The following is a 27,742-nucleotide window of genomic DNA, read 5'->3' as shown; positions in this document are numbered from 1 at the left end:
AATAGGGATAATTACTAAGTCCCTGATAAGTATGTCAGTTATATTCATGTTAATTTACATTAACGTCTTTTCACTCTTTGGTTTTGTTTTGTTTTTGGAGACGTTTTTGCTATAGGGCACATGTGCTCCCCAAAAGGACAGAGAGAGACAGAGAGAAAGTGAGAAATCTTCCCCCCCGGGGGGATTGCCACGCCACAATACCTTCTCCTCCATTCTCCTCTCGGGATCTTAGGCACACACACACAAACACACACACACACACACACACACACACACACACACACACACACGGCCAGCATGAGTTTATGCCACTGGGTCCAGGACTCGAACTGCGGTCGACTACATGGGAGTCCAGCGACGACGCAGCCATTACTCCATCCACTGGTCCCCGTCTTTTAATTCTTTATTCTATGTTCATTCTGGATGTATTGATGAATTAGAAAATCCCCATTAGACCTGTTCTTCAGATCTATATCATGGAGCTGCCTTATGGAAAGCTGATTTATTATGTGGTCCTATGAATGGCAGGATCAGACTTGCTCTTTATAGTATGCTGTCTGGTAAAGTGACACAGAAAGGACAGATAATGTTACTTTCAGAAAGTGTGTTCATTAAAATGTTTTTAAGAAAAATTAGTTTATAATTATAGGCTATTTTATAGACAAAGCATAACTTCAGTGTCCTTTTTTTTTTTTTTTAGAGATTTTTCTCTTGCTTTGGATGTTGGTTGTGGAAGAGGTTATATAGCACAACATTTGAATAAGGTATTTTTTTTTCATTGTTTTAATGTACTTTGAGAAATAATATCAGCTAATTTTGGGACCAGCAGTTGGCGTAATGGCTATGTCGCTGGACTCCCATGTAGTCAACCACGGTTCGAGTCCTGGACCTCATGGCTTAAACTCACACGGGTACATGTGTGTGCATGCCCAAGATCCCGAGAGGAGATTGGAGGAGAAGGGATTGCAGCATGGCCACCCCCCGGGGGGTGATTTCTCACTTTTTGTCTCTCTGTCCTTCTGGTGAGCGCACACGCCCTATAGAAAAAAACTTCTCCAAAAAAATTAAAGTGCATTAGGAGCCAAGGAAAAGGAAAAATCACTATGTCATCAAATTATTTTGGAAGGCATATAATCTCACCTGGAATTTTATAGCATTGGAAGTCAGGGCATGCCAGAAGATAAAACAAACAAACAAACAAACAAACAAAAACAAAAAAAACCCCAAAAACAGAAGTAGACTGCTCTAGAGCTTGCTATAGTGATGTTTAAGGAAGAGATTAATTTAGGGATGGTATATAAGAAGGATTGAGAAACAAGACTTTGTAGAAGGACGTGTTAAAGTCAGTGCAGGCTTAAAAGTTAAAGGGCCACGTGAGGCAGTAGATGTAATAATGGACTGATGAGAAAGTACTAGAGTTAACGGAATCAGCAGAACTTGATGACTAATTGGTTATGATGGGCAGGGTAAATCCATTCTGTAGGGTCATCAGAAAAGTCATGATGTGTCTTTGCATAGAAAAACAGAAAAATATGTTGTGACTTTTCCAATGACCCACAATAGTTGCTTAGGCCAAAAATATATTTATTGATTCCTCTTGGAATATCCCTCTCCCTCAAAGACTCCATCCACAAACCTTATTTGGATTTCAGAATATATCTACAACTGCTATATCTTACCACCTTCACTCTTAGTGTATTGGTCCAAGTGGTCATCACTTCTTGCTTAGATTATTGCAGTAACCTCTTTATTGACCTCCTTGCTTCTACCTTTGACCCTTTGAGTTTATTCTCACAGAAGAATAATCCTTTCAGAACACAGGTCAAATTGTCGACAGTCATTTGCTCCGAACTGTTGGCCTCTCATCTAATTATATAATAATGTTGAGTCTTAATCGATGAGGTCCTCAGGGATCTGGCTCTTTCCTGTTTCTGATCCTACCTCCTTCTCACCTCTCACTCCCTACTTTTCAGCAAACCTGGCCTCCTTGCTGTCTCTTAGTCAGGCCAGGGATTATTATTGCACTTGTTTTCTATTAGATTGTCAGAAAATTCTTGCCTTGTATGCAAAAATGTGTCATGACTTTCCCAACAACCCATTCCTTCTCCAGGATATCTATGCAGCTAGCATACTCCCCTCTGTCAATTCTTTGCTCAGATGACTTCTCATGTAAGATCTCTTTCAGGGCCAACCCATGTCTGGTGGTTACATGAGGTGGATCCCACATGGCCAGCTGTGTGGTTCGAGTCCTGCACCCAGTGACTTGAAAACATGCCAGGCTTGTATGGGTGCATGACCAACATCTTGAAAAGATGGAAAATGGAGGAGAAGGAACTGCTGTGTGACCATTCCCCATGGGGATGCTTTCCCACTTTCCCTCTCTTTCTCTCTGTCTCTCTCCATCTCTTTCTCTCTGTCTCTCTGGTGAATGCACATGCCCTCTCGCAAATTAAGAAAAAAGATCTCATCTCTTACTGCTATCTTAAATAGCACTCATTCTCCACTAAGTAGTTTGTCCCTATGGCTCATATTACTACCTGACGTGTGTTTATTTGGTATTTGTCTTCTCTTATTAGACTTGCTCGTTTTTATTCCCTGTTAAATTCCTAGTACCCAGAATACACAGTGAAGATTTATTAAAAGACTCTTGCAGGATAACTTTAAAGTTATGATCCCAGTAATTGGGAACAATCAGGGGATATGATGGGGCAAGGACAAAGGGATGATTCCTATTTTGGATGCATTGAGTTTGAGGTCACAGAAGAGCATATTAGTATTAATGTTGGATAGGTAGTTGGTAGTGGGGAACAAGTTGGGATATCGATGTTAAAACCATAGACACAAAGTCAGACAGATAAGAGTTCAAAATTTTAGCAGTCCTATTTGCTTCCTCTGTACCTTCAGACCAGTCTTCCCAGACCTCAGTTTTTATAAAATTTGAACAGTAATGACCTGTCTCAAAGGGTGGAAAAAGGATTGAGACCAGGTAAGTCTGATGAAATGAAAGCTAAGGTTCTTATTTCAAAGTCTCTGTCAGAGGTAACAAATGGAAGCCATGAGATTAGGTAATATCTGTGGGAAAAGCATACAGAAAAGAACCTGATAGTATACTGAAAAATACCTTTATGAAACTGAAAATGCATTGTAATTAATGCTTTCTCCTTTAGAAATTTCACCAACTACTTTGTTTTATTTACTACTGGGTTTGTTTGTTTTATGTATGATTTAATCAGCTTTGATTATTTCGTTGCAGGAGACTATTGGAAAGTTTGTCCAGACAGATATTGCAGAAAATGCTTTGGTAGGTAGCTAACACTGTTAGTTTTTTATATCTTAGTTTGCTTTTTATTTCTTTATATTTTTTTCCAAATGAAAAGAACTATTTTTTCCTGATTATAAATACAGCACCCATGAAAAATTAAACAGAACAAAGCATCCCTAGCCCCAGTACTTAGCGAAAACATCTGGTGACAAGTTTGGTTTCTACCTGTACTGACCTAACTAACTCTTCACACACGGTTTTATATGAACAGTATTCTGCTCACAATGTGTGTTTCTCACAGAATGTCATTGTTTTTGTTAATGCATGTTACGTATCTGTGTATCTCCACAGCATTTTTATAAATGGCTGGGTAGTATTCCAATATGTGAATAGTTCATGGTTTATTAGCTTTTTGTTGAAGGGCAATTGTAGTTGTAGTTTCCCAATAACCAACACTATAGTGAACATCCAATGTGAAGCAATGTTGTCTGTTTGATTTATTTTTCTCCCAATTCATTTATGTTCACTTTTACATCTTAATGTACACTTCTAGACTGCCCTTAAGAAAGACTGAATAACGATATTATATGAAAGGACCGTTTTCTCCTCTTTGGCAGCATTGGGCCAGTCCTTTTTGTCAGTCTGCTAGACAGAAAGTAGAATCTCATTTTTCCTTCCATTTCTTTGGTTACTGCTACAGCCAAACAACGGTTGATGTCTTTTGCTGTTGGTATCTGGCTATTGATATTTCCTTTTTTAAAAAAAGAATTATTTTATTTAACTTTATTTATTTACTTATTTTAGTTTGACGAGAGAGATAGAGGGAGAGAGAGAGGGAAAGCCAGCCACCAGGTCTGGGACTCAAACCGTGTTTAGCCACATGGGAGTCCAGCGGCCTTGACCATTGACCACCATGCCACCTACTGGCCCCTGGCTATTGGTATTTCTTAACTTGTGAATTTTGTAGAGAATTTTGTGATGTATCTGAACCTTGTCCTTTATCTATTTTAATCTTCACATCTTCTTCCAAGAGATTGATTTTATTGATTTTTCATCATATATATTGTAGTTTGTTGTTTACATTGTGGCTCTCTGGAAGTTTTTAATTAGTTTATAATCAAATATATAGATATTTTCCTTTATGTTTCTGGCTTTTGAATCATAATTATCTAGGCTTTTTAATCTAAGAGTATAAAACTACTCACCTCTGGGGCCAGCAGGTGGTGTGGTAGTTAAGGGCATTAGACTACTACATGGCTAACCGTAGTTCGAGTCTCAGACCTGGTGGCTTGCTTTCTTTCTCCCTTTCTCTCTCCCTTTCTCTCTCTCGCTCTTGCTGACCCTCTCTGGTCATGTTAAAATAAGTAATAAAGCTAAATAAAATAATTTTTTAAAACTATTTTTATCTAGTATATTATAGCTTTAGTTACTACACTGAAACTTTAAGCCTTCTGAGATTTGTTTTATTAATAGAGTGAGGCTTATGTTTTTCCAATCCTCTAGCTAGTTTTTCTTGCTGATCTTAAGTGTTGTTTAAAAAATATTTTTGACTTCTCTGTCCACCTTTTGGGGAGATGGAAACTGCCAAGTAAATATAACATTGACTTCAATTTAACAAACAATAATTGTGATAGTAATCGAGATTCTAAATAAATGTATTTTTAAATTTTTTGTTTGTTTTACTATTAGAAAAATTCCTTAGAAACAGAAATTCCTACTGTCAGCATTTTAGCTGATGAAGAATTTCTTCCATTCCGAGAAAATACATTTGACCTGGTGGTTAGCAGCTTAAGGTTGGTAATCCATTTGTACTTAAAAATATTACTGTTTATGCCAGAAAGTATTACTATCACAAGGTTTTAAAAAAAGATAATAGGAGAAATAATTCTTGAACTTTTTTTTTTTTAAATTAAAGACGAGTCATCTTGGTTTATTAACTATAAGGTTTCTCTCATAAGGAATTATTCTTTACTTCCTTTGTGTTTTCCCAACTTTCAAGCACTTGATAAGGCTTATCTGTGATAGATGGATGTAGTCCTAGATGTAACTTAGTATTCTGAAATGCTATTGACAGGGACCAGAATTTGAAAGAATATATTGGCTTCAGTTTTCAAATGTTAGAGCACCCTTACTATAAATTTGTTCCTGCATCCTAGATGCAGAGCAGATTTTTTGTTTATTTTTGGTGGGAATGGAAAATAGCACAGACAGTTTGGAAGACAGTTCGTTTACTAGAAAACTAGACACAATTTTTTTTTTTTTAGAGATTTTTGCTATAGGGCACATGCACTTGCTGGAAAGACTCAGAGAAAGCAAGAAATCACCCTCCAGGGGGATCGTTCACAATCTCTTCTCCATCCTCCTCTTGGGATTTTGGGCATACATGACATGTACTCGGTGTAAGTTTTATACTGCAGGACCCGAGACTCGCACCTCAGTCAACTATGTGAGAGTCCAGTGATGTAACCATTACACCACTGAATTGTCCCAGTCTTTTTTTTTTTTTTTTAAAGGTTTTTGCAATAGGGCCCATGTGCTAGCCAAGAGAGGCAGAGAGAGACAGTGAGAGGGAAAGTGAGAAATCACCCCCTGGGGATATGGCCACACTGCAGTCCCTTCTCTTCCATTCTCTTCCTAGGATTTTGGGCATGCTTACACATATGGTCAGCATGATTTTCAAGCTACCAGGCCATGATTGGAACCATGGTCAGACATGTTCAAGCCCAGCGCCTTAACCACCATGCCACCTGCTTCCCTAAAACTAAACACACTCTTACCATGTGATCTAACAATCATTTTTCTTAATATTTACCTAAAAGAGACAAAAACATGTCTACATAGAAACTTGCACACAAATGTGTGCAAGTTTTATTTGTAATTGCTACAACTTGGAAATAACCCAAATGCCCTTTAGTGGATAAATGTATAAACTATAGTCTTTCTAGACAGTGGAACATTTTCTGGTGCTTGAAAGAAATAAGCTTTTGGTACCAGTCAATGGGTATAATGGTTACACAGCTCGACTCCCTTCTACTGAACAACAGTTTGAGTCCTAGACCTGTTGACTTAAAATGCATGTTTGGCGGGACCAGCAGGTGACGTGGTGGTTAAGGTGCTGGACACTCCTACATGGCTGACCATGGTTCGAGTCCTGGACCTGGCAGCTTGCTTTCTCACTCTTTCTCTCTCTCTGTCTGTCTCTGGTCAAATTAAAATAAATGAATGAATAAATAAAATTAAATAAGTCATTATATTTAAAATATTCATGTTTGGCACGTGTGCATGCATGGCCAAAATCCCAAGAGGAGAATGGAGGAGAAGGGATTGCAGCATGACCACCCCTCCTGGGGGGGCAATTTCTCTCTCTCTGTCCAGTGAGTGCATGCACCCTATAGCAAAAATCTCTCAAAAAAGAAAGAAAGATGGAAAGAAATCTGCTCGTAAGCTGTGAAGAGACATACAAAAAAACCTAAATGCATATTACTGAGTGAAAGAAGCTATTCTGTAAAGGCAAGTGCTATATGATTCCAACTGTATGATATTTTGGAAAAGGAAAAACTTGAGAAAATAAAAACAATAGTGGTTTTCAGGAGTTGGGGGGAGGGAGGATTGGATGGGAGAAAACAGATTTATAAGGCAGTAAAACTACTTTGAATCATATAACAATGGAGATACATGTCATTATATATTTGTCCCAACACATAGAATATATACCAGGAGTGAATCCGAATAAGAACTGTGGACTTTGGGTGATAAGGATGATTCAGTGTATGTTGTCAGTTGTAGGAAATACGTCACCCTGGTGGGAGATGTTGATCATGGGGGAGGACATGCCTGTGTAGGGGCAGAAGTAACATGGGATGTCTCTTGATCTTTCCATCAGTTTTATTGTGAACCTAAAACTGCTACCAAATAATAATATCACATAAACAACAATAGCAAAGTGGGATAATATCAGAAAAGTCACTGAGTTAAACTTTTAATGAATAACATTATTTGCCTTGGGAAAATTTTAAGTCTATTGATAATTCAATTTTTTTCTAGGAAAATAGGACTTAAAAATTATGTTTCTCCAGCCAGAGTGTTTAATTGATAAGCTTTTTTGGGGGAACATGTTTATCAGTGCTTATTTGTATTATTTTATGCAAATAAAGCCTTATATTGGCACTATTTAGATGAAATGCTTGAGTGAGAATGACTTATATTTTATTCAGTGATTAAAAATAATTAAATTGGGGCCAGCCAGGTAGCATGGTAGTTAAGGTGGCTGGATCCCACATGGCCAAACATGTGGTTCTAGTCCCAGACCCAGCGGCTTGAAAAACATGCTGGATGTGTATGTGTGTACCCAAAATCCTGAGAGGAAAATGAAGAAGAAGGGGCTGGGGTGTGGTCATCCTCCCTGGGAGGTGCCTTCTCACTTTTCTTCCTCTTTCTCTCTCCAGCAAGTGCATGCGCCCTATAGCAAATTTTGAAAAAAAGATATTTTTATTTCTTGTTTTATTTAAGTAAACTGATATACTGACATAGGGAATTTTCTACTGTGACAGAAAAGAGGTTTTCTTTTAGGAATTTTTATTCTAAAACTTGTATGAAAATAGTGAATTTCAGTAGACAATTGCACATTTGAAAATTAACACCTTGGGAACCAGCAGTTAGCGTAATGGCTATGTCGCTGGACTCCCACGTAGTCGACCGCGGTTCGTGTCCCGGACCCGGTGGCTTAAAACTCACGCCGGGTGCGTGTGCGTGCGTGCCCAAGATCCCGAGAGGAGAATGGAGGAGAAGGGATTGCGGCGTGACCATCCCCCCTGGGGGGGTGATTTCTCGCTTTCTGTCTCTATGTCTCTCTGTCTGTCTGGCGAGCGCACGTGCCCTACAGTGAAAATCTCTCAAAAAAAAAAAAAAAAAAGAAAATTAACACCTTTTTGTAGTAGTGTCTTTATGCTAGTGATAATTATATTAAGTTACTATACTATAATTAAGCTAAAACAAATAACATTTTATATTTTAGTTTGCATTGGGTGAATGACCTTCCTAGAGCTCTTGAGCAGGTGAGAAAACTTATGTTTATTCTGCTATCCTGTGTTATTTTGTTTATTAGAAATACAAAATAATACTGATATCATAAGAAATTTTCTGTGTGGATTCTTTCTTTCCCTTAATTGTAAGTCTTTTGTGGATAGAACCTATTTATTTATTTACTTTAATCTTTCCTCTATCTGATAGTCAGAGAGTGCTAGGTGTTTATTGATTGACATTTATCAGTGAACAGTTGAGGGGCAGGCAAAAAGCATGAGTTCAAAGGAGGGAAAGACTTCACTGTAGCTTGGAGTGGCCTAGGAAAGCTTCGAGAGGAGGAAAGTACTTGCACAGGGTCTCAGGGTAGGTCAGATTTGTATTGGGAAGGCCTTCCGGGATGGCAGAACCACAGGGTAGTTGGAGAACAAAAGGAATTGAGAAGTACTAGGAATTGGAATGAGATTTAGGAGGACCTGGGTGGCAGGTTAAGGAATTTGGAGTTGATTCTTTGTGCAATTCAAAGCCGTTGAAGAACTTTGAAGAGGAAAGTGGTATGGTTTAAAAGCTGGCCAGCAGGATAACTACCATATCTAATCACATACTACTTGCTAGTTGTGGTGTTCCGTTTTACATGTGTGCTAAATAACCCTGCCAGATATATTCATTTTATTAATTAGAAAATCAATGCCTGGAGAAGTTGGTTAAGTCGAAGGGAAGCTATGTCAGTGGTCCAGGAGTGAGCTAAACTCAACCTAGACAGCAGTGGCATGAGTTAAAAGGAACAGAGGGGTCCTCATGGCTCTTCAAAGGAAGAATCATGATTGTAGTGGCTAGTTGGATTTGAAAATCAAAGAAGAGGAGTCAAAATTCACCTCAGTGTTGAGTCTGGATGCTGAGGGCAGGGAGCGGTGGTGTAGTGATTAGTAAAGTAGGGGAAACAATGTAATGATCAGATAAAATAAAATAATGAACAGATATGTCCGTGAGAAAGAATAGGTTTGAGAATAGGTGTTCTGGGTATGGGCATAGGGGGAGCTGGGGTGACAAATTTCCTGAGAGATGTCTGTGGAACAGGCAGTCAAAAGTGTGTCTAGAGTTCTGGGGAGATGGCCAGACTGAAGATAGAGATTGGAATGTTATGCTTGTAAAATCATGGGAGTTGATAAGCCATCTGAGGTGGGGGGAAACTACAAAGGGCTGAGAACTGAATCTTAGATACTTTGCATGCTCCGAGGAAGTAACACTAAAGAGGAAGAAGGGAAGAAACCAATCATTTTATGGGTGATGTGCTTATATACTGCTTTGTAATGAATATAATTTTAAGATGATGCTTGATTAGAAGAGCCCACTGTGGGGCTGCCTCATGGCATGGAAGTAATGTGCTGCATAAGATGAGCCAAGTCCCCCATAACATCTGCGTTTCAGGTTCCGTTTCAGGTCCACGGCTCGGTCAGCCTGAACACTCTGGCCATGCCTGCACAGTGCCCAAGATCCAACAGACTAGGGAGCCGGAGGAAGGGATCACAGCATGAATAGACCCTAGGGAGGATGTGTATCTCCCCCCCGCCCCCCGTCTCTCTCTCATATGTACATGCTCTATCATAAATAAAGGGGAAAAAATAATCTTCTGTGACCTGGTTCTGGTTTACTTCAGAATCCACCCTTTTTGTAACAGTCCTCATTGTTGGGAGTCAGAGCCAGAACTAGTTATAGATTAAGGTCTTACAGAGCCTGTGAGCAAATTTGTGATTTTTGAATTCACTCTGGCCACTATTTTGCTTAAATTAAAAGTTAAAAAGTGTTGAGCCAGCAGGTGGCATGGAGAGTAAGGTGGCTGGGTCCCACATGACTGGCTCCCCAGTTGAAGTCCCAGACATAGCATCTTAAAAATCATGCTGGGGACCAGCAGATGGCATAATGGCTACGTCGCTGGACTCCTATATAGTCAACCGTGGTTTGAGTCCCGGACCCAATGGCTTAAACTCATGACAGGTGTGTGTGCATGCGTGCCCAAGATCCCTAGAGGAGAATGGAGGCGAAGGGATTGTGGCATGGCCATCCCCCCGGGGGATGATTTCTCACTTTCTGGCTCTCTGGTGAGCGCATGCGCCCTATAGCTAAAACCTCTCAAAAAAAAAAAAAAATCATGCTGGGCCTGTGTGCACGTGTGATCCGAAAGGAGGGTGGAGAAGGAATTGTGGAGTGGCCATTCTCTTAGGAGGGTGATTACTCACTTTCTCTTCCTTTGTCTTTCCAGTGAGCACACATGCCCTATAGCAAAAACTAAAAAACTAACTAAATAAATAATTTTAAAAATTAAAAGTGTTTTTTGTCTTAAAACTGGAAAATAATGATTTCTCATAGAAAACTAGTGTGGGAGCCAGCAGGTATTGTGGTGGTTAAAGTGCTGGACCTCCCACATGACCAACCCTGGTTTGAGTCCCAGACCTGGCTACTTGCTTTCTCATTTCTGTCTGTCTCTCTCTGTCTCTCTCTAGTGAATGCACGTGTCCTGTAGCAAATTGAAAAACAGTAATAATGATAAATAGGGACCAGCAGATGGCATAATGGTTATGTCACTGGACTCCCATGTAGTCGACCACAATTCAAATCCCAGACCCAGTGACCTAAAACTCTCACCAAGCACGTGTGCATGCTGAAGATCCTGAGAGGAAGGTGGAGGAGGAGGGATTGCAGCATGGCCTTCCCCTTCTGGAGGGTGATTTCTTGCTTTCTGTCTTTCTGGCTTTCTCTGTCTCTTCAATGAGCACACATACCTTGTGGCAAAAATCTCTCTAAAAAAAATAAAAAATGATAATGATAAATAATAAAGAGTAAATTAGAAAACGAGTATGTTACCAGGTTACTGTTGTAAATCATGATCTCTTTATAGACTAGCTATTTCTGAGTAGTAAGCCATGCCAACTTAGTGGCTTAAAACAACAACTGTTTATTTAGCTCATAATTTTGTGGGTTGGCAGTTAGGCTGGGTTTAGTTGGGAAATTTTTCTAGGTCTGTCTTGGCTCACTCATGAGTCTGTGATCAACTGCCAGATTGTCTGGGAGCTGACTGGTCTGGGATGACCTCAGCTGGAACAACTAGCTGATCCCTGCTTACAGCTGTCGTCCTCCACCAGGCTAACTCAGGCTTGTTCACAACATGGTGGCAAGGCAGGGCTCCAAGAGAGCAGGTGGAAGCTTGCAGGCCATTTGGGATCTAGTCTGGAAATGGCAATCTTTTCCACTGAGTTCTTTTGTCCGAAGCAAGTCACAAGGCCAACCTAGATTCAAGTAGAGGAGAAATAGACTCTGTCTTGAGTTACAAAATGACACTTTAGAGGCCATGGATTCAGGGAGAATTATGATTTTTATAATCTGTCACAATTAAATTTTTTTCTTTTCATGTTTTTCTGATTATAAAAATAAGTCCTGGGGGCTAGAAGGTGGTTTAGTAATTATGGTGCTAGACTCCCACATGGCCAACCACATTTCTAGTCCTGGACCCATCATACCTGGTACATGTGCGTGTGTGCCCCAAATCTTGAGAGGTGGAGGGATTGCAGCATGGCCATTCACCCTGGAAGATGATTTCTCACTATCTCTCTTGTCTCTCTCCAGCAAAGTTCATGTACCCGATGACCAAAATGAAAAAAAAAATGTATTGTCTATTAAAAAATTTGAAAACATGCTATGTATCTTATAGGTATTAATATTATTAGTTTTATTGTTCTTTTTTTTTTTAATTGCCAGAGGGTGTATGCACGCGTAAGAAAGAAAGAGAAACCATTCCCCCAGTAGAGTGTAGTCACTCCACAATCTTTTCTCCTTCATTCTTTCAGGATTTGGGGCATGCATGCACACCCACCCAGCTTACTTTTCAAGCCACCAGGACTGGGATCTGAACCCCAGCTGGCCATGTCTGATTCTGCTTCATTAACCACTGAGCTAAGGAGCTGGACTGGCAGTGGAGGTGGTCTGTCTTTCCAACCACATTATGCAGCAGTGACTTTCCAGTGACTGTGTTAGACATTAGTTCTTAAACCCCCTGAATTAATTTGGCAGAATGCAAGTCATAAACTATTGATTTAGACCCTATGTATTTATTATTTTAATATATATATAACAATTTTCAATACTTTTGTTGTCTTGTATTTATTGCAGATTCATTATGTTTTAAAACCAGATGGAGCGTTCATTGGTGCAATGTTTGGAGGCGACACACTGTATGAACTTCGATGTTCATTGCAGTTAGCAGAAACAGAAAGGGAAGGGGGATTTTCGCCCCACGTTTCTCCTTTCACTGCTGTCAATGACCTAGGACATCTGCTTGGGAGAGCTGGCTTTAATACACTGACCGTGGTAACTATCAAGGACCTGTTAATTACAAGTTCAGAAACTTTTTATTTTAAAGATAGAAGATTATATATATTTATAGTATTATGGAAAGGTTTTGGCACTTTTTCCTCATTTCTTTCTTTCTTTCTTTTTTTCTTTCTTTTTTTAAAAAGAAAAGCTCCATTGAACTTATCTGGTTTGTATGATACATCTTGATGGACATGAGGTAGGAATGTAGTATTTTAGTATTTATTGCCAGGATAGGTAACTGAGAAAAGAAAAAAAATGTAACATACTTAGCAAGGAGACTATTTTATGAGCACCCTGTTCTCTCAGGATTTTTAAATCCAGAGGTAGGTATAATATGGGAGTTAGAGTATTCCAGATGATAGAAAAAAGTTGCTATTCAGGGGCATTTATATTATTATCTTCACTGTAGCCCTCAGTTGGAACATTGACATGATATAAAAATGAGAGAATGCATGTTCTTCAGGCCTAGGGTTAGATCAAGGTTAGAGATGGTAAGGCATGCTGAATGTTCTACTCCATTAGGTCTGGACCGTTCTAGAAAGAAGACCCACAGGCAGTTACTAAGAAGAAACAGGAAGTCAGCTGTTGAGTGACAGGATAGAACTTGGGTATGCAGTGCATGTAACTTGGAACTTTGCCCTGGCCCTTTATAAACCAGAAGTTGGGACATTTACTGCACCTCTTTGAGCATTCATTTATTTTTAAAATGCAAATGTTACTCACCTCAGGTGGTTGTTAGTATTAAATAAGATAAAGGATGTGAAGTATCTTGACCTCGAAGATGGTCAGTAAATACTGGCTCCTGACTTCCTCTTTCCACAACCCTCTACTCCTTGCCCTTTCTAGGACATGGCTTCTGACTGAGCATCATCTGGAGAGACAATTATTACCCCCTTTCACTTCCCTCCAATAGCGGAGACATTTTAAAGGACTTCATTACTCTCATCAGAGGACAACTGAGTAGATTTGCTGTAGTTTTCCAAACCTCTTAGGCCCAGAAACATTTCTAAACCTGAGTAGAGGAAATAGGAAGTTAACGGCAGCTAGATTCTCCCAATTGGCCATCTTACACAGTTCAAGTCCTGGATCTGACAGCTCGAAAATCATGTTGCATGTGTGTGTCCGTGTGTATGTGTGTGTGTGTGTGTGTGTGTCCGTGTGTGTCCATGTCCCCGCCCAAAATCCCAAGAAGAAAATGGAGGAGAAGGGACTGTGTTGTAGCCATCCCCTCTGGGGGATTGATTTTTCACCACCCCCCTCCACCCCCACCACCCCGTCTCTGGTGAGCACACATACTCAATGGGCAAAAGTTTTTTTGTTTTGTTTTTTTTGTTTTGTTTTGTTTTTAAAGAAAACTATGGGGACTGGCAGTGATAGGGTAGTTGGGGCCCTGGACTCTTACATGACTGACCATGGTTCAGGTCCCAGACCTGGCAGCTTGCTTTCTCAATTTCCCTTTCTGTCTCTCTCTAGTCAAACTGAAATATGATAATAATAATAATAATAATAATAAATAATAATTCTTTTAAAAAACTAAAAGAAATAAAAATATAACTAAAAATAAAAGTCTATTATTCTCCCTTAGTTCTGAAAATCCTAGCTTTCTTCTGAGAGCAACAGTTCTCAAAATTTTGGTCTCAGGATTTCTCTATACAATTAAAAAATTACTGAGGACCTTAAAGGGCTTTTGTGTAAGTGAATTGTATCTACCATTATTGACCATATTAGGAATTAAAGATGAATTTGTTTTAATATTTATTAATTAATTAAAAAATATCAATAATATACCTATCACTTGTTAACATATATAACCTGTTTCTTATGTATAATAAGAAACAGAAAAATAACTACATTTTCTAAAACAAAAAGAAAAGTTTAGAGAAATACTTTGCTTCACATTTTTCAAATTTCTTTAATGCATGCTCTAATAAAATAGAGTCTCATATCTGCTTCTGTGTTTAGCTCTGTTGCTACACCACATGTCATGGAGCTTCTGAAAATTCCATTTATATGAAGCCATACCGTGGTGCAGCTGTAAAACCAAGCACTCTGTGAGCCAGTCCAACATGGGATGGTTCCTGGTTCAAGTCTGCAGGCCTTCCTGAGTACACCTGGCATATGCTTACCCGAGATCCTGGGCTGCCTGAAGGCTGGGGTGGATGGTGCAGTCAGGATCCCACTGGGGAAATAAATAAATTATCTTTAAAATAATATTCTTAGACCACCCCCGTAGTGTAGCAGTTAAGCACCACACAGGCTGTCAGCACCCACAGGACCAATCATGGTTTGAATCCTGACCCTGAAAAACACTCATCACATGTGTGCATGCCCACATCCTACAGGGTGGAGAAATGGAAGAAAAAAGGATTGCTGCATGACCAGGCTTTGTCATTGTTGTTTTTTCCTCTTCTCTTTCTCTCTCTCTCTCTTGTATATACATATGTACCCTCTGGCCAAAAATAGTAATAGTAATTTTACTGTGGAATGAAAGGTGAAAAGGGCAAATAGCATCATATATTATGAAAGCAATTTTAATTTCATGAACCTCCAAAAGTGTCTCAAGAACCTTAGGACTTTCCAAACTGTATTTTTAGAACTGCTACCCTAGAGATACCTGCTGGTATCAGTGTGGCATATAATGTGCTATGTTTTTGTTTTGTTTTAAAGAAAAAATTACTATATTATTGGGTTGTCAGAAAAATCATGACACATTTTTGCATAGAAAAAATATATCTTGACTTTTCTGATAACCCAAAATATATAGACACTCACATGAACATAATATATTCCTGAAACTTGTTTTTCACGGCTTTTTTTTTGTGTGTGTGTGTGTGTGTGTGTGTGTAGGGCATGTGCCCTGGCCAGAGGAAACAGAGAGACAGAGCAAGGGAAAGTAAGAAATCATCCCTTAGGGGGGATGCCCACACCACAGTCCCTTCTCCTCCATTCTCCTCTTGGGATTTTAGGCACACATACACAGGCACCCAGTATGATTCTCAGGCTGCCTGGTCTGGGATTCAAACCACAGAGTCAACCATGTGGGATCCAGCACCTTAATGACATGCCATTTGCTAGCCCCATTCACCCATTTTTTTTTAAAAGAAACTATTTTTATTTGCGACAGTGTATATGTATTTATTGGAGAGACTGAAAGAAAATGAGAAAACACTTTTTTCTCCAGGGGGAGTCGATGATCATACTGTAATCCTTCCTCCCTTTCTCTCTCCTCTCAGGACTTTGGGCACACACAGCCACATACCTACATGTTTCTCAAATCACCAGGACTTGAACCACAAAGTCAGCCAACTGAAATCTAGTCACTTTAACTCCACACCAACCACCTCACCACCAGCTAGCCATTTTTTTCACTCTTTTTTTAAAAAATATTTTTATAACAGAATGTGAGTGCTCTCCAGATAAAAACACTAACAGAGAGAGAAGGAAAGTGAGAAATAACCTTCGAGGGGGGAAGGTCATGCTGCTGTCCCTTCTCCAGTCTCTCCTCGAAATTTTGGGCATGCAAACACATGCACCTGCATGATTTTCAACCTGTCAGATCCAGGACTTGAACTGCGGTGTTGGCCCTGTAGGATCCAGCACCTTCACTACCACACCATCTGCTGGCCCTTTTTTTCACTGTTAACAGTATAGTTCAGAGAATTTTCTCAGTCAGTGCTTCTTTTGCACGTCATTGCCTCATATGAATGTACCACAGTTTTACCTAACTATATTCCTACAAGACATTTAGGTTTATTCTAACTTTTGGCCGATAGAAACAATGGTATAATAAGTATCCTTCTATTTAATTTATTTGTTCCATGCACCAGACTCTGTGCTAGGTATGTTGTATATAGTAGTGAGCAAGATAGATGAAAACCTCTGCTGAATGTTCTTGGATTTACAGTGATCTTGTCAGTAGACTGTAGAGGGTACAGTACATACTAGGATGTTGTATGCAAGATAGGTTTTTGTTTTTCATTTGTGGAGGCAGGTGCCCATGCTTTTCATCAGATCTTGAGAGATTTACTGTGACTGAAATTAGATGAGAAACTACTGGTTTCAAACCCTAATCACTAGTATGTATTTTAATTAAAATATAAAAAATTGCCTTTATAGTTTACCCTCTTAAAAGTTGTCTACCATGTTGCTATTATAAACCTATAATTGAGGTGAAAAAAAAAAAATCTTTGGGCATGTAAGTCCTCTAAAAGGGATAGATTGGGTAGGTGACATGAGAGGCATAGTGCACACTTTCATGGGATGATGTTAAAAAATGCGCCAAGTCGTCCAGGTTAGTCATCAGCTTTCAGGGACTCAAAAGTTGCTCATTAGAAAAAACATGGGAATTCTATCCTCAGTAACCAAAAGAAAGTTAAATTCTGTTCATCACACGTGATTTTATACGGTTGAAAAGTAGGTTATGTGTTTCAGACAGGTTTCTATTAAAAATGTTTAATCTAGCAATATAACATTTAAAAGCCTACACTTCTGTTACCTGAAAAATCTAATTCAGAATAGTTTACATATGCTCCAAAAATTAGCTGAATGGCTTAAACGTTAATATAATACAAAGATACTGATGTAGAATCTTCTTTACAGGTTATAAAATTAGAAAATTGCTGAGTTAATGATAAAGCTATAAGAATTTGTTCCTCAAATTATGAATTGTATCCTGTCTCTGAAGTGCTATAATAATATTGCATACTAGGGGACCAGCAGTTAGTGTAATGGCTATGTTGCTGGACTCCCGTGTAGTCAACCATGGTTTGAGTCCTAGACCCGGTGGTTTAAAACTCACACTGGGCGCGTGTGCATGTGTGTCCAAGATCCCGAGAGGAAAATGGAGGAGAAGGGATTGCGGTGTGGCCATCCCCCCAGGGGTTGATTTCTTGCTTTCTGTCTCTCTCTGTCTTTCTGGTGAGCACACAAGCCCTGTAGCAAAAACCTCTCCAAAATAATAATAATAATAATAATAATAATAATAATAATATTGCATCCTAATTCATTTCATAAATATTTCCATCCAAAGAAGCTTTTATGAAATCAATTATACAGATTTATTCATTTTATACATTAGATATATTACTTTTACATTGCAATGGGTTTGTATTTCTAAAATGAAATCAAGTCAAATTAGTATCATATGTTGTATTTGAATTTATTCATGGGACCTTTTAGTGAATTGTTTTCTGAGTTCATTGGCATTCTACATGAGGCTCATTTCCTTAAAGAATAAAACCGCTGGACTAGTGCATTAAGAGAAGACTGCAGATATAGTCCATCTTAATTTGAATAAGGCCTTTGACAAAACTGTTGTGGTTCTCTCTTTTTTTCAAAGAGTTATTTCATTTTATTTATTATCATTACTACTGTTTAACTTGACCAAAGAGAGAGAGAGAGAGAAAGAAAGGGAAAGTGAGAAAGCATCCCACTAAATCCGGGCTCAAACTGCTGTCATCCATGTGGGAGTCTAGCACCTGAACTACTGTGGCACCTGCTGGCCCCCACAGTTCTGTTTTAAAAAAATTTCTTATTTGCTGGAGAGATTTCTGCTATAGAGCATGCATGCTCATCAGAGAGGCAGAGACAGAAAGCAAGAAATCACTCACCCTGAGGGTGGGGGGGATGGGTATGGCCATGCTGCAGTCTCTTCTGCTCCATTCTCTTCTTAGAATTTTTTTTCTGTTCGAGAGGTTTTTGCTATAGGGCACGTGCACTCACCAGAAAGACAGAGAGACAGAAAGCGAGAAATCACCTCCCAGGGGCGATGGCCATGCCACAATCACTTCTCCTCCATTCTCTCAGGATCTTGGGCACGCACGCACATGTGCCTGGTGTGAGTTTAAGCCACCGGGTTTGGGACTCCAACCACAGTCAACTACATGGGAGTTCAGCCGGCATAGCCATTACGCTAACTGCTTGTCCTCTTTCTTGGGATTTTGAGTATGCCCACACATGTGCCCCACATTAATGAAGCTCCCAGATCCTGGACTTGAACTGCGGTGGGCCATGTGGGAGTTCAGCAAGGTAACTGCTACACTGTCTGCTGGTCCCATGTTGTTCTCTTTCGATTGAGATGTGGATAGTGCTTTTGGTTGATTTCACTGAAGAACTGTTTTCAAAGGAAATTGCTTAATAGCTAGGTATCATCCTGGAAGGAATTTTGTGTTTAACCTTAGAATCTCTTTTTAGAATAGTTTGTTAATATAGAAAAATATGTAGATGAAAGGTCATGATAACACTGCCCAGAAGTAGTCCTATTAAAAAGCGCACACACTGCCTGATCCATGCATATATTTAAAAAAGGAGAAATAGGAAAATACCTTCATAGAGATAGAGCAATGACTGCTGACACTCTGCCCTCTCCCCAGAAGGTTTGTTAACTGAGTCTTGTTTTGCACATCTTTTCAGAACAGTTTTTCCTCATTGACAGGAATAGAAGTGCCGTTTAAAACCACATATGCAATAACATACACACTTTCTTCCCCCAGTCAGTTAGAAACCTTAAAGAAGTTCTCCTGTAAACATATATCTGTCTCATTCTTTATTGGCAGTTATGTAGTCTGTCACTGAACAGATGTTCTTTATTTTTGTTATAGGGCACATGCGCTCATTGGAGAGATGGAGAGACAAAAAACCAGAAATCACCTCCCAGGGGCATGGCTACTCTGCAATCCATTCTCTGCCCAGGATTTTGAGTATACATGCACACATGCCTGGTGTGAGTTTGAAGCTGCCAGGTCCAGGACTCGAACCACAGTCAGTCATGTGGGAGTCCAGTGATGTAACCATTTCGCCACCTGCTGGTCCCAATCCTCTTTTTTTCCCCCCAAGGTTTTTGCCATAGGGTGTGTATACTTGCTGGAGAGAGACAGAAAGATAGTGAAAGGGAAAGTGAGAGATCACCCCACTGCCCAAGGGGATGGCCATAACACAACCCCTTCTCTTCTATTCACTTCCTGGGATTTTGGGCATTTGGGAATGCATACACATGCACCTGGCATGATTTTGAAGCCACCAGGACCACAACTCAAATTGTGATCAGCCTTGTGGGAGTCCAGCACTTTAACTACCAAACCACCTACTGGCCCTAATCAGTCCTCGATTAATGGCATTTAGACTTATTTAGGGCTAGTTTCCAGTACAGATGCATCTCTACTACTTAGTGCTTAACCTGAGAAATTTTATCACATCGCAGCCCTCTGGTGGCTGGACAGCTCATGTAGGTCCCCACAGCAAAAGACATGGCCTACGTAGGACTCACTAGCTTTTTACTGCCTTGTCCCTTCTTTTTTTGGCTAGAAGAAATGTCTTTTTGGGGTTGGGTAGTATCTAGGAGCACCTGGATATTAGGAGAGCAGCAGTGCCTCTGCCTCTGTACTAACAGCAGCCTCATGTGTCAAGCTTCAGAAAGAAAGTGGAGCCATTGTCCAGTAGTTCATTTGAGAAATAAACACAGCATGTGCCAGCAGTATGCTCATCTCTTAAATGTAGTATTGGCTGCATTACTAGAAATAGAATGAAAATATCTTAGAAGATGACCATATTTGACTTAATTCTAAGTACCACATTTTTTAAAAGAATTATTTTGGGACCAGCAGTTAGTGTAATGGCTATGTCACTGGACTCCCACATAGTTGACAGCGGTTTGAGGCCCAGACCCGGTGGCTTAAAACTCACGCTGGGCCCGTGTGCATGCGTGCTCAAGATCCCAAGAGGAGAATGGAGGAGAAGGGATTGCAGCGTGGCCATCCCCACGGGGGGGGGGGGGGGGGGGGTTTCTTTTTTCCCTCTGTCTCTCTCTGTCTTTCTGGCGAGCACACACGCCCTATAGCAAAAACCTCTCCAAAAAAAAAAAAAAAGAATTATTTTATGTTAACTTTTTTTTTTTTTTTTAAATTTGACCAGAGAGGGACAGAGCAAGAGAGAGAGGGCAAGTGAGAAAGCAAGCCACCAGGTCCAGGACTCCAACTATTGTCGGCCATGTGGGAGTCCATGCCCTCAACTACCACGCCACCTGCTGACCCTATAGGTACATTTTCAAAAAATTATCTCTTCATTTAATTTTATTTGTTATTATTTATTTTTTAATTTGACCGGAGAGACAGAGTGAGAGAAGGGGAAAGTGAGAAAGCAAGCTGTTAGGTCTAGGACTTGAACCGCTGTCAGCCATGTGGGGAATCCAGCAACTATGTACCATATTTTAAGAAAGATTACTGCTATGTCCGCAAAATGTAGTCAAAACATGTAAAGATCTATAACTTTTGTCTAGAAGACTGATTCCTCTCCAAAAAAATTATAGTGTTCTAGAAGAGTTTTGAAAGACTTAGAGAAGAGGGCGGTGGTTTGTATGGGATAACATAGGCTTATTTTTGTATTGTTCCCAAGGAGAGAACTAGAATCAGTTGATAGAGTTTTAGAAAAATGACTCTCACATGGGGAATGTCTATTTAGCAATTTGAAATCTTTTTTTTTCTTTGTTTAGAGAGGTTTTTGCTACAGTGCGCATGCACTCACCAGAAAGACAGAGAGAGACAGAGAGAAAAAGCGAGAGATCACCCCTCAGTGGGGATGGCCGTGCCACAATCCCTTCTCCTCCATTCTCCTCCTGGGATCTTGGGCATGCACACATATGCGCCCGGCATGAGTTCAAGCCACTGGGTCCGGGACTCGAACTGCGGTCCACTGCATGGGAGTCCAGCAACATAGCCATTACGCTAACTGCTGGTCCCCCAATTTGAAATCTTCTTAAATTAAGCATAAGCCAGATGAAGAATACTGTAAAGAAGTTTTCTTGTTTTCCATGAGAGATTGGCCTGGGTGATCTCCACATCTCCTTTTCAAATCTTTATTTATTTATTTATTTTTATTTGTTTGTTTATTTAATGATGAATGTCAAATGAGTATTCCTTTTTCTTTTAAAATAGGATACCGATGAAATTCAAGTTAACTATCCTGGAATGTTTGAGTTGATGGAAGATTTACAAGGTAAGGCACTTAAATATGTGTGTGTGTGTGTGTGTGTGTGTGTGTATAAATATATATATAGACTCCTTTGGAGAGCCCACCAAATGGTAGACAGAGGAGTGAAGCACTGGGGATCCTTCAGGGAGAAGAAAGCACCCTGTCTTTGTGGACCTTATGGGATAAAATGGAGGAGGCAGACACTAGGCAACTGTCACAAAGATAAATGTTAAATTAGAACTGTGGTCCATGCTGTGAAGGAGGGGCATATGGTGCTGTGACTGCCTATAAATAAATGGCAGGACTTTGTCGGAGAGAGCCTCTGAGGGGGAGGAGCACGTTGGTGACATCCTCAGTGGTTGGCAGCTCAGATCTAGGCACAGGAAAACAGATTTGGGCTAAGAATAGGGTTTTATCAGGGAGAGGTCCTAGCCTGAGGGTCCTGGTCTGAGAGACTCAAAGAAGTGGCATTGAAGCTGTGCTCTAAAAATAAGAAAGTGATTTAACTATGGAAAGGACAGGGTAGTGAGTCCCAGACAAGAACAACGCATACCTTAGCTCTCTTACAAGGATGGTCGTAGGAAGAACTAAATGAAGGGGCATTTAGACTAGAACACAGGGAGCAGAAAGGAGAGATGTAATGAAATTGGTGGGTAAATGGGAGTCAGAGGCCTTAGAGTTCTGTTGATTGTTTCTCCTTATCTTAAAATTTTCTTAAGACATGTTAATGTGGTAAGGGGTAGAGAATAGTTTCAGTATCAGATTGGTTTTTTTTTTTTTTGGAGAGGTTTTCGCTATAGGACGCATGCGCTCGCCAGAAAGACAGAGAGAGACAGAGAGATAGAAAGGGAGAAATCATCCCCCGGGGGGATGGCCACGCCACAATCCCTTCTCCTCCATTTTCCTCTCAGGATCTTGAGCACGCATGCACACGCCTCCAGCGTGAGTTTAAGCCGCCGGATCTGGGACTTGAACCGTGGTTGACTACGTGGGAGTCCAGCGACATAGCCATTGCGCTAACTACTGGTCCCAGTATCAGATTTTTTTTAAGTATATTTATTTCTGGGACCAGCAGTTAATGTAATGGCTATGTCGCTGGACTCCCACGTAGTCGACCATGGTTTGCGTCACAGTCCCGGTGGCTTAAAACTCACGCCAGGCATGTGTGCGTGCGTGCCCAAGATCCCTAGAAGAGAATGGAGAAGAAGGGATTGCGGCGTGACCATCCCCAGCTGGGGGGTGATTTTTCGCTTTCTGTCTCTCTGTCTCTCTCTCTGTCTGGCAAGTGCACATGCCCTATAGCAAAAACCTCTCCAAAAAAAAAAAAAGATATATATATTTATTTCTTCAATGAGAGAGAAAGAGATAAGTACTCTTGATAGGTCTTCACACCAACCCACCCCCAGTCTCAACTAGTATGCTCAGAGAGGCCCTGGGGCGTGCACCCAAGACCTTTCCAGGCCCAGCTGTCCTACCTCTAGGCAACCACTTGACCCTTGGATTTGTACTTTGAAAAGACGGGATAGACTAGTAGGACCCTTGTTGCAGTAAAGCTTGCTGAGAGATGATAATTTTGACTAGGGTGATAGCAATGGAGATGAAGAGAAGTGACTACATCTCAAATGTATTTAGGAGCTAAATTTGACAGTTCTTGCTGGTGGATTAGATGTGGGTGGATGAAGGAAATAGACATGTTAGACTTAACTGCTGAGTTTCTAGCTCACAACCAGATTGATGGTTCCTTTGATAGAGGAAACAGTAAAAGTCCAAATGTGGTAAGGGATAGCTTGTGAGTTCTCCTTTGGATACATTGGGTTTGAAGTGCTTTTGAAGTATCTAAGAGGAGATATCAAGTAGGTAGTTGGGCATGGGTGTGTAGACCTGAGGCTACAGGTTTAGGTGAAGGAGCTAGGAAGCATTTGGGAGTAGGTGATATTTGAAGCAGTTCTTTAGGGCAAAAACATGGAGTGAAAGTGGACCAATAGTGAACTTTCAGAAACCTCTTACAGTGGCTGGGTAGGAGAAGAATGAGCCTGCAATGAGACTGAGCAAGCATTAGGAGAAACCTCAGAAAAATGTACAATTGCCTGAACCAAGAAAAAGAGTATTTCAAAACAAAGGGAGCACTTGGCAGCATCAAAAGCAAAATGTGAATTGAAGAGAGTCCACTAGGTTTAGGAACAAGAAGGTTGTTGGTGATCTTGATGAGCACTCTTACTGGAGTGAAGGGAGCGAAGGTAATGGGAGTAGGTTGAAGAGTCAGTGGAAGGTGAGGAAATGGAGGCAGCTAGTGAATACTATTCTCATGAAGTTTGACTATGAAGAAGAGCGAGAGGTAAAAGGCACAGTGGTGGGGGGTTGGCGGATGAGATATTTTTCATCTTGCCATAGGGCGGGCACCACCATGCCCAGAGATTTTTTTTATCTTAAGATTTGAATTTATTTACTGCTGCCTGTAAGAATCAAAATGCTTCCATAGAACAGGTAAACTCTAGGGGAGAGAAGACATCGTTGATGAGGTCTGGGACTTGAGAAGGTAAAAGGGAATGAGAAACAAAGACTGGCAGAGGGGCTGACCTTGGATAAGAGGATGGGTAGATATGTAGAAGGAAAGGAGGAGGGGTAGTGCCGGTGAACATGGGTGCTTATGGTTGATATTAGGAAATTCCTACCTCATGGGTCCTGCTTTCTTTGTTATACAGGAAGTAGTACATGCTGAGAATGGAAGGATCCGAGGTTTGAGAACTGAGTGTAGACAATTCAAAGTAGTCATTGTAGAAAATGGGAAAGCATATTGACCAGGACAAAGTTCTAGAATATGAAATGTGCATTCGAAGTTGGTCAGACATGTCACTAGTAGTTGGCAGTTCAGGACCAGGGACAGAAAAGCACATAGTTGGGGTTAGTTTGGGTTGGAGTGTTGGTAGTCGAGAGCGAAGAGAATGTTCAGAATGTCACTGAAATAATGGGCTGAAGAATCTGGAAGGAAAGGGAAGTGGAGAGGGAAAAAAAAGGAGGTAGGGAGAGGAAAAACAACTCGAAGTCGAGTTGTGTGCATGTGATCTCAAGGCATCAGAGTGACCATAGTTGGCATGCTGGACAGGCTGGTTTTGGGAGTAAAACAGTCTGTGAGAACAGTTTGGGACATGACCCAGGCACAGAAACTGAGGCAGACTGATGGAGTTCATTGGAGATAAGGAGATGAATAATATTCCAGAGGGGCCAGTAGGTGGCACAGATGTTAAGGGACTGGATCTGTTGTGGCCAACTGTGGGGTTCCAGTTCTGTACCTGGTGACTTGAAAATCACACTGGGCACATATTTGCCCCAAATCCCAAGGAGACTAGAGAAGAAGGGATTGCAGCATGACTATTTCCACGGGGGGAGGGGTGGGGGGTGGGGGTGTTTTCTCACTTACTCTCTCTGGTGAGCGCCCTCTAGCAAAAAAACTAAAACAAAACAAAATGAGAAAACCTCAGGGACCATGGAACTTAATGGTTACTTACATTGTTACCCAGGTTGGTAGCAGGAGTACGGAGGACTACGGAGCCAGGTGTCAGACCCTTTGATAAATGAAAAAAATAACTAGCCTGATGTGGGAAAGCAACAAGAAGGCAGGAAGGTTCCTGCCAAGTGGTATGGGCCTTGGCAGGGTCAGGCTCTTCAATAGAGTGGGGAAAAAATAGCCACAGACCCTACTTCCCAACTCTAGAAGAGGTGACGTATGCAGTAGTTAAACATCTGCCACTGGAGAGGGGTACTTGGAAGAGTGATTTCCTCAAAAGAGAGCATCAACTTGCCTCTTTTATGAGAATTTGTGAGCTTTTTGTTTTTCGGTTTTACACAAACGGCATAGACAGTTTTGATGAATGGGGGAAGCAGGAGGGGTTAAATGTGTGTTCTGTGAAATCCAAACCACGCGTGCCTAGGGAGCCTTAATCTGGATCCTGAAAAACTGGAAGATGACTTACAGCAAGAGGATGATAAAAATACATACTTGGCCTTTATTTAAAGAGTTATAAGCTTGTTTGTTTGTTGTTTTTTTGTTTTTGTTTTTTTAGAGAGAGATTTTTGCTATAGGGCAGGCATGTGCACTCACTAGAGAACATTCTCCTTCTTTTGGGATCTTTTTTTTTTTTTTTTTTTTGGAGAGGTTTTTTTTGTTTTTTTGTTTTTGTTTTTTTAGAGAGAGCTTTTTGCTATAGGGCGCATGCACTCACCAGGAAGACAGAGAGACAGAAAGTGAGAAATTACCTCCCAGGTGGGATGGCCACACCACAATCCCTTCTCCTCCATTCTCCTTTCAGGATCTTGGACACGCATGCACCCACGCCCAGCGTGAGTTTAAGCCACCGGGTCCGGGACTTGAACCATGGTCCACTATGTGGGAGTCCGGCGGCATAGCCATTATGCTAACTGCTGGTCCTATCTATCCTCTCAGGATCTTGTGCACACACCCAGCATGAGTTTCAAGCCACCAGGTCCGGGATTCAAACTGTGGTTGACTGTGTGGGAGTCCAGCAACGTAACCATTCTGTCATCTGCTGGTCCCAAGATTTATAGTTTTTTATAATCAATGTTGTACTTGTTTTTCTCTATAATTTTCTCGATAACCATTTTATCCCTTGATAACTATTTTATTCCTATACAAGCAAGCAAAATTAGGCCGAGAGAGAATACTTGTTGCCTGTTAGTTGCAAAATTAGGTGCCAAATGCTTCCTTGAGTCCTGCTCTGGCCCTCTCTTAACAGCCCTCTGCTGCTTCTTATAGTTGCCCATTATTAATAAGGTCTATTTACTCATTGTCCTCTGAGTACAGAGCTTTTGTCAATTTACAAGGGGAAAGAAATGTAGTTGAATATTGACTATCGTCGTCAGTTTTCGTTCATTATAACGTAATACAGGATGGTCAACCTATAGCATGCATGTCCAAGATGGCAGAAGGTCAGTAATAACTCCCACAACCCCCTTCCCAAGCACTGCCCCCACGCCCGTAGCTCATCTTGATGTGTTCAAGGGGCCCCTTTATTCAAAGGCTTGAAAGACAGTAATGGACTGATGATTTCTTATTCATGTTCTCATGAGAAAAATATTTTTCAAATAACAGCATTTATTTTTGATCTGCTATGTAATAAATGCTGTGTTCAGGATTCATTTCATAAAAGAAATGAGAAAGAGACTAGACTGATGAGTCGTAAAACGTTATCATGCACTCATTTAAAAGTACAGTACACGTTCTGCTCAGTGCAGTCCTCTGAGGTTTTCTGATATTCTAATTTTACAGGTGAGTGAATTGAGTCATTGAAGTTAAGTATCGTGTCTGTGATCACAGTACATCTGGGGATCTGATTTGAATCCAGAGTCTTTCTCACGTACTTGATATGAGTGCCTTTTAAAATTGGAGTTAGCCTATTTGTTTAGTGAAGTGTACTGATCTTAACAATATAGCTGCTTATATTTCTAACCACCCTCCCAGTCAAGTTAAAAAACATTTCAACCCCCAAGAAGATTGCCTCGTGCCTCGTCTCAGTTGATAACTCCATAGTGTTTATTGGGTTGTTAGAAAAGTCATGATGCATTTTTGCATAGAAAAATATATCATGACTTTTCTGGTGACTGAATACTTTTAAGAGGTTTTCCGAATGTTGCTCTTACTTTTATTGTAAAACCTTGTACAAAAGTATTTTAGTCTTTGGTGCCTCTTAGGAGGGGTAAGAGGAATGACCTAAAGATAACTCGTAAAAGTGTTACTTAACAAATTAGCAGTATCAGCTGGTTGGCTTCATATTCATTCACTTAGCACTTACTGAACATCTGCCGTGTCATTTACTAGCCAGTAGTAGAAATATAGCATGTCTGATCAAGGAGTTTAATGTTCTGCCAGAGAGAGACAGACACAGAGAAAAGAAAACATATGCCTGCAACTATAAAGTGCAACATTGTTTTTTTACAAGTACGTGAGGAAATGGGGGCCAGCAGATGGCATAGCGGTTACGTTGCTGGACTCCCACATGGCCAACTGCAGTTCAAGTCCCAGACCCAGTAACTTTAAACTCACACTGAGTGTGTGTGTGTGTGTGTGTGTGTGCATGCCCAAGATCCCAGGAGGAGAATGGATTGTGGTGTGGC

The 27,742-nt window shown here is 40.5% G+C and overlaps 1 protein-coding gene across 7 annotated transcripts in view; it reads left to right on the top strand.

Moving 5' to 3' along the window:
* Window positions 1–27,742, top strand: part of NDUFAF5 (NADH:ubiquinone oxidoreductase complex assembly factor 5) — a 39,516-nt gene that overhangs the window by 5,540 nt on the left and 6,234 nt on the right. For 3 of the 7 annotated variants that reach the window (XR_003548590.1, XM_027770002.1, XM_027770003.1), the window contains exons 4-9: window positions 701–764; window positions 3,254–3,301; window positions 4,952–5,055; window positions 8,277–8,316; window positions 12,446–12,643; window positions 21,577–21,637. Coding sequence is in view for 6 of the 7 variants with exons in the window: in XM_027770002.1 (XP_027625803.1) it covers window positions 701–764; window positions 3,254–3,301; window positions 4,952–5,055; window positions 8,277–8,316; window positions 12,446–12,643; window positions 21,577–21,637 (515 nt within the window). In the remaining variant the exon portion in view is untranslated. The remainder of the gene's footprint in view (window positions 1–700; window positions 765–3,253; window positions 3,302–4,951; window positions 5,056–8,276; window positions 8,317–12,445; window positions 12,644–21,576; window positions 21,638–27,742) is intronic. The other 4 variants (XM_027770004.1, XM_027770007.1, XM_027770005.1 and 1 more) reach the window with 4 other exon arrangements.

The sequence above is a fragment of the Tupaia chinensis genome, unplaced genomic scaffold, assembly GCF_000334495.1.
Source record: "Tupaia chinensis unplaced genomic scaffold, TupChi_1.0 Scaffold000101_1, whole genome shotgun sequence".
NCBI classification, from domain to species: domain Eukaryota; kingdom Metazoa; phylum Chordata; class Mammalia; order Scandentia; family Tupaiidae; genus Tupaia; species Tupaia belangeri.
Note: the sequence above shows the minus strand (reverse complement) of the source record. Positions and strands in the feature narration are given on the sequence as shown.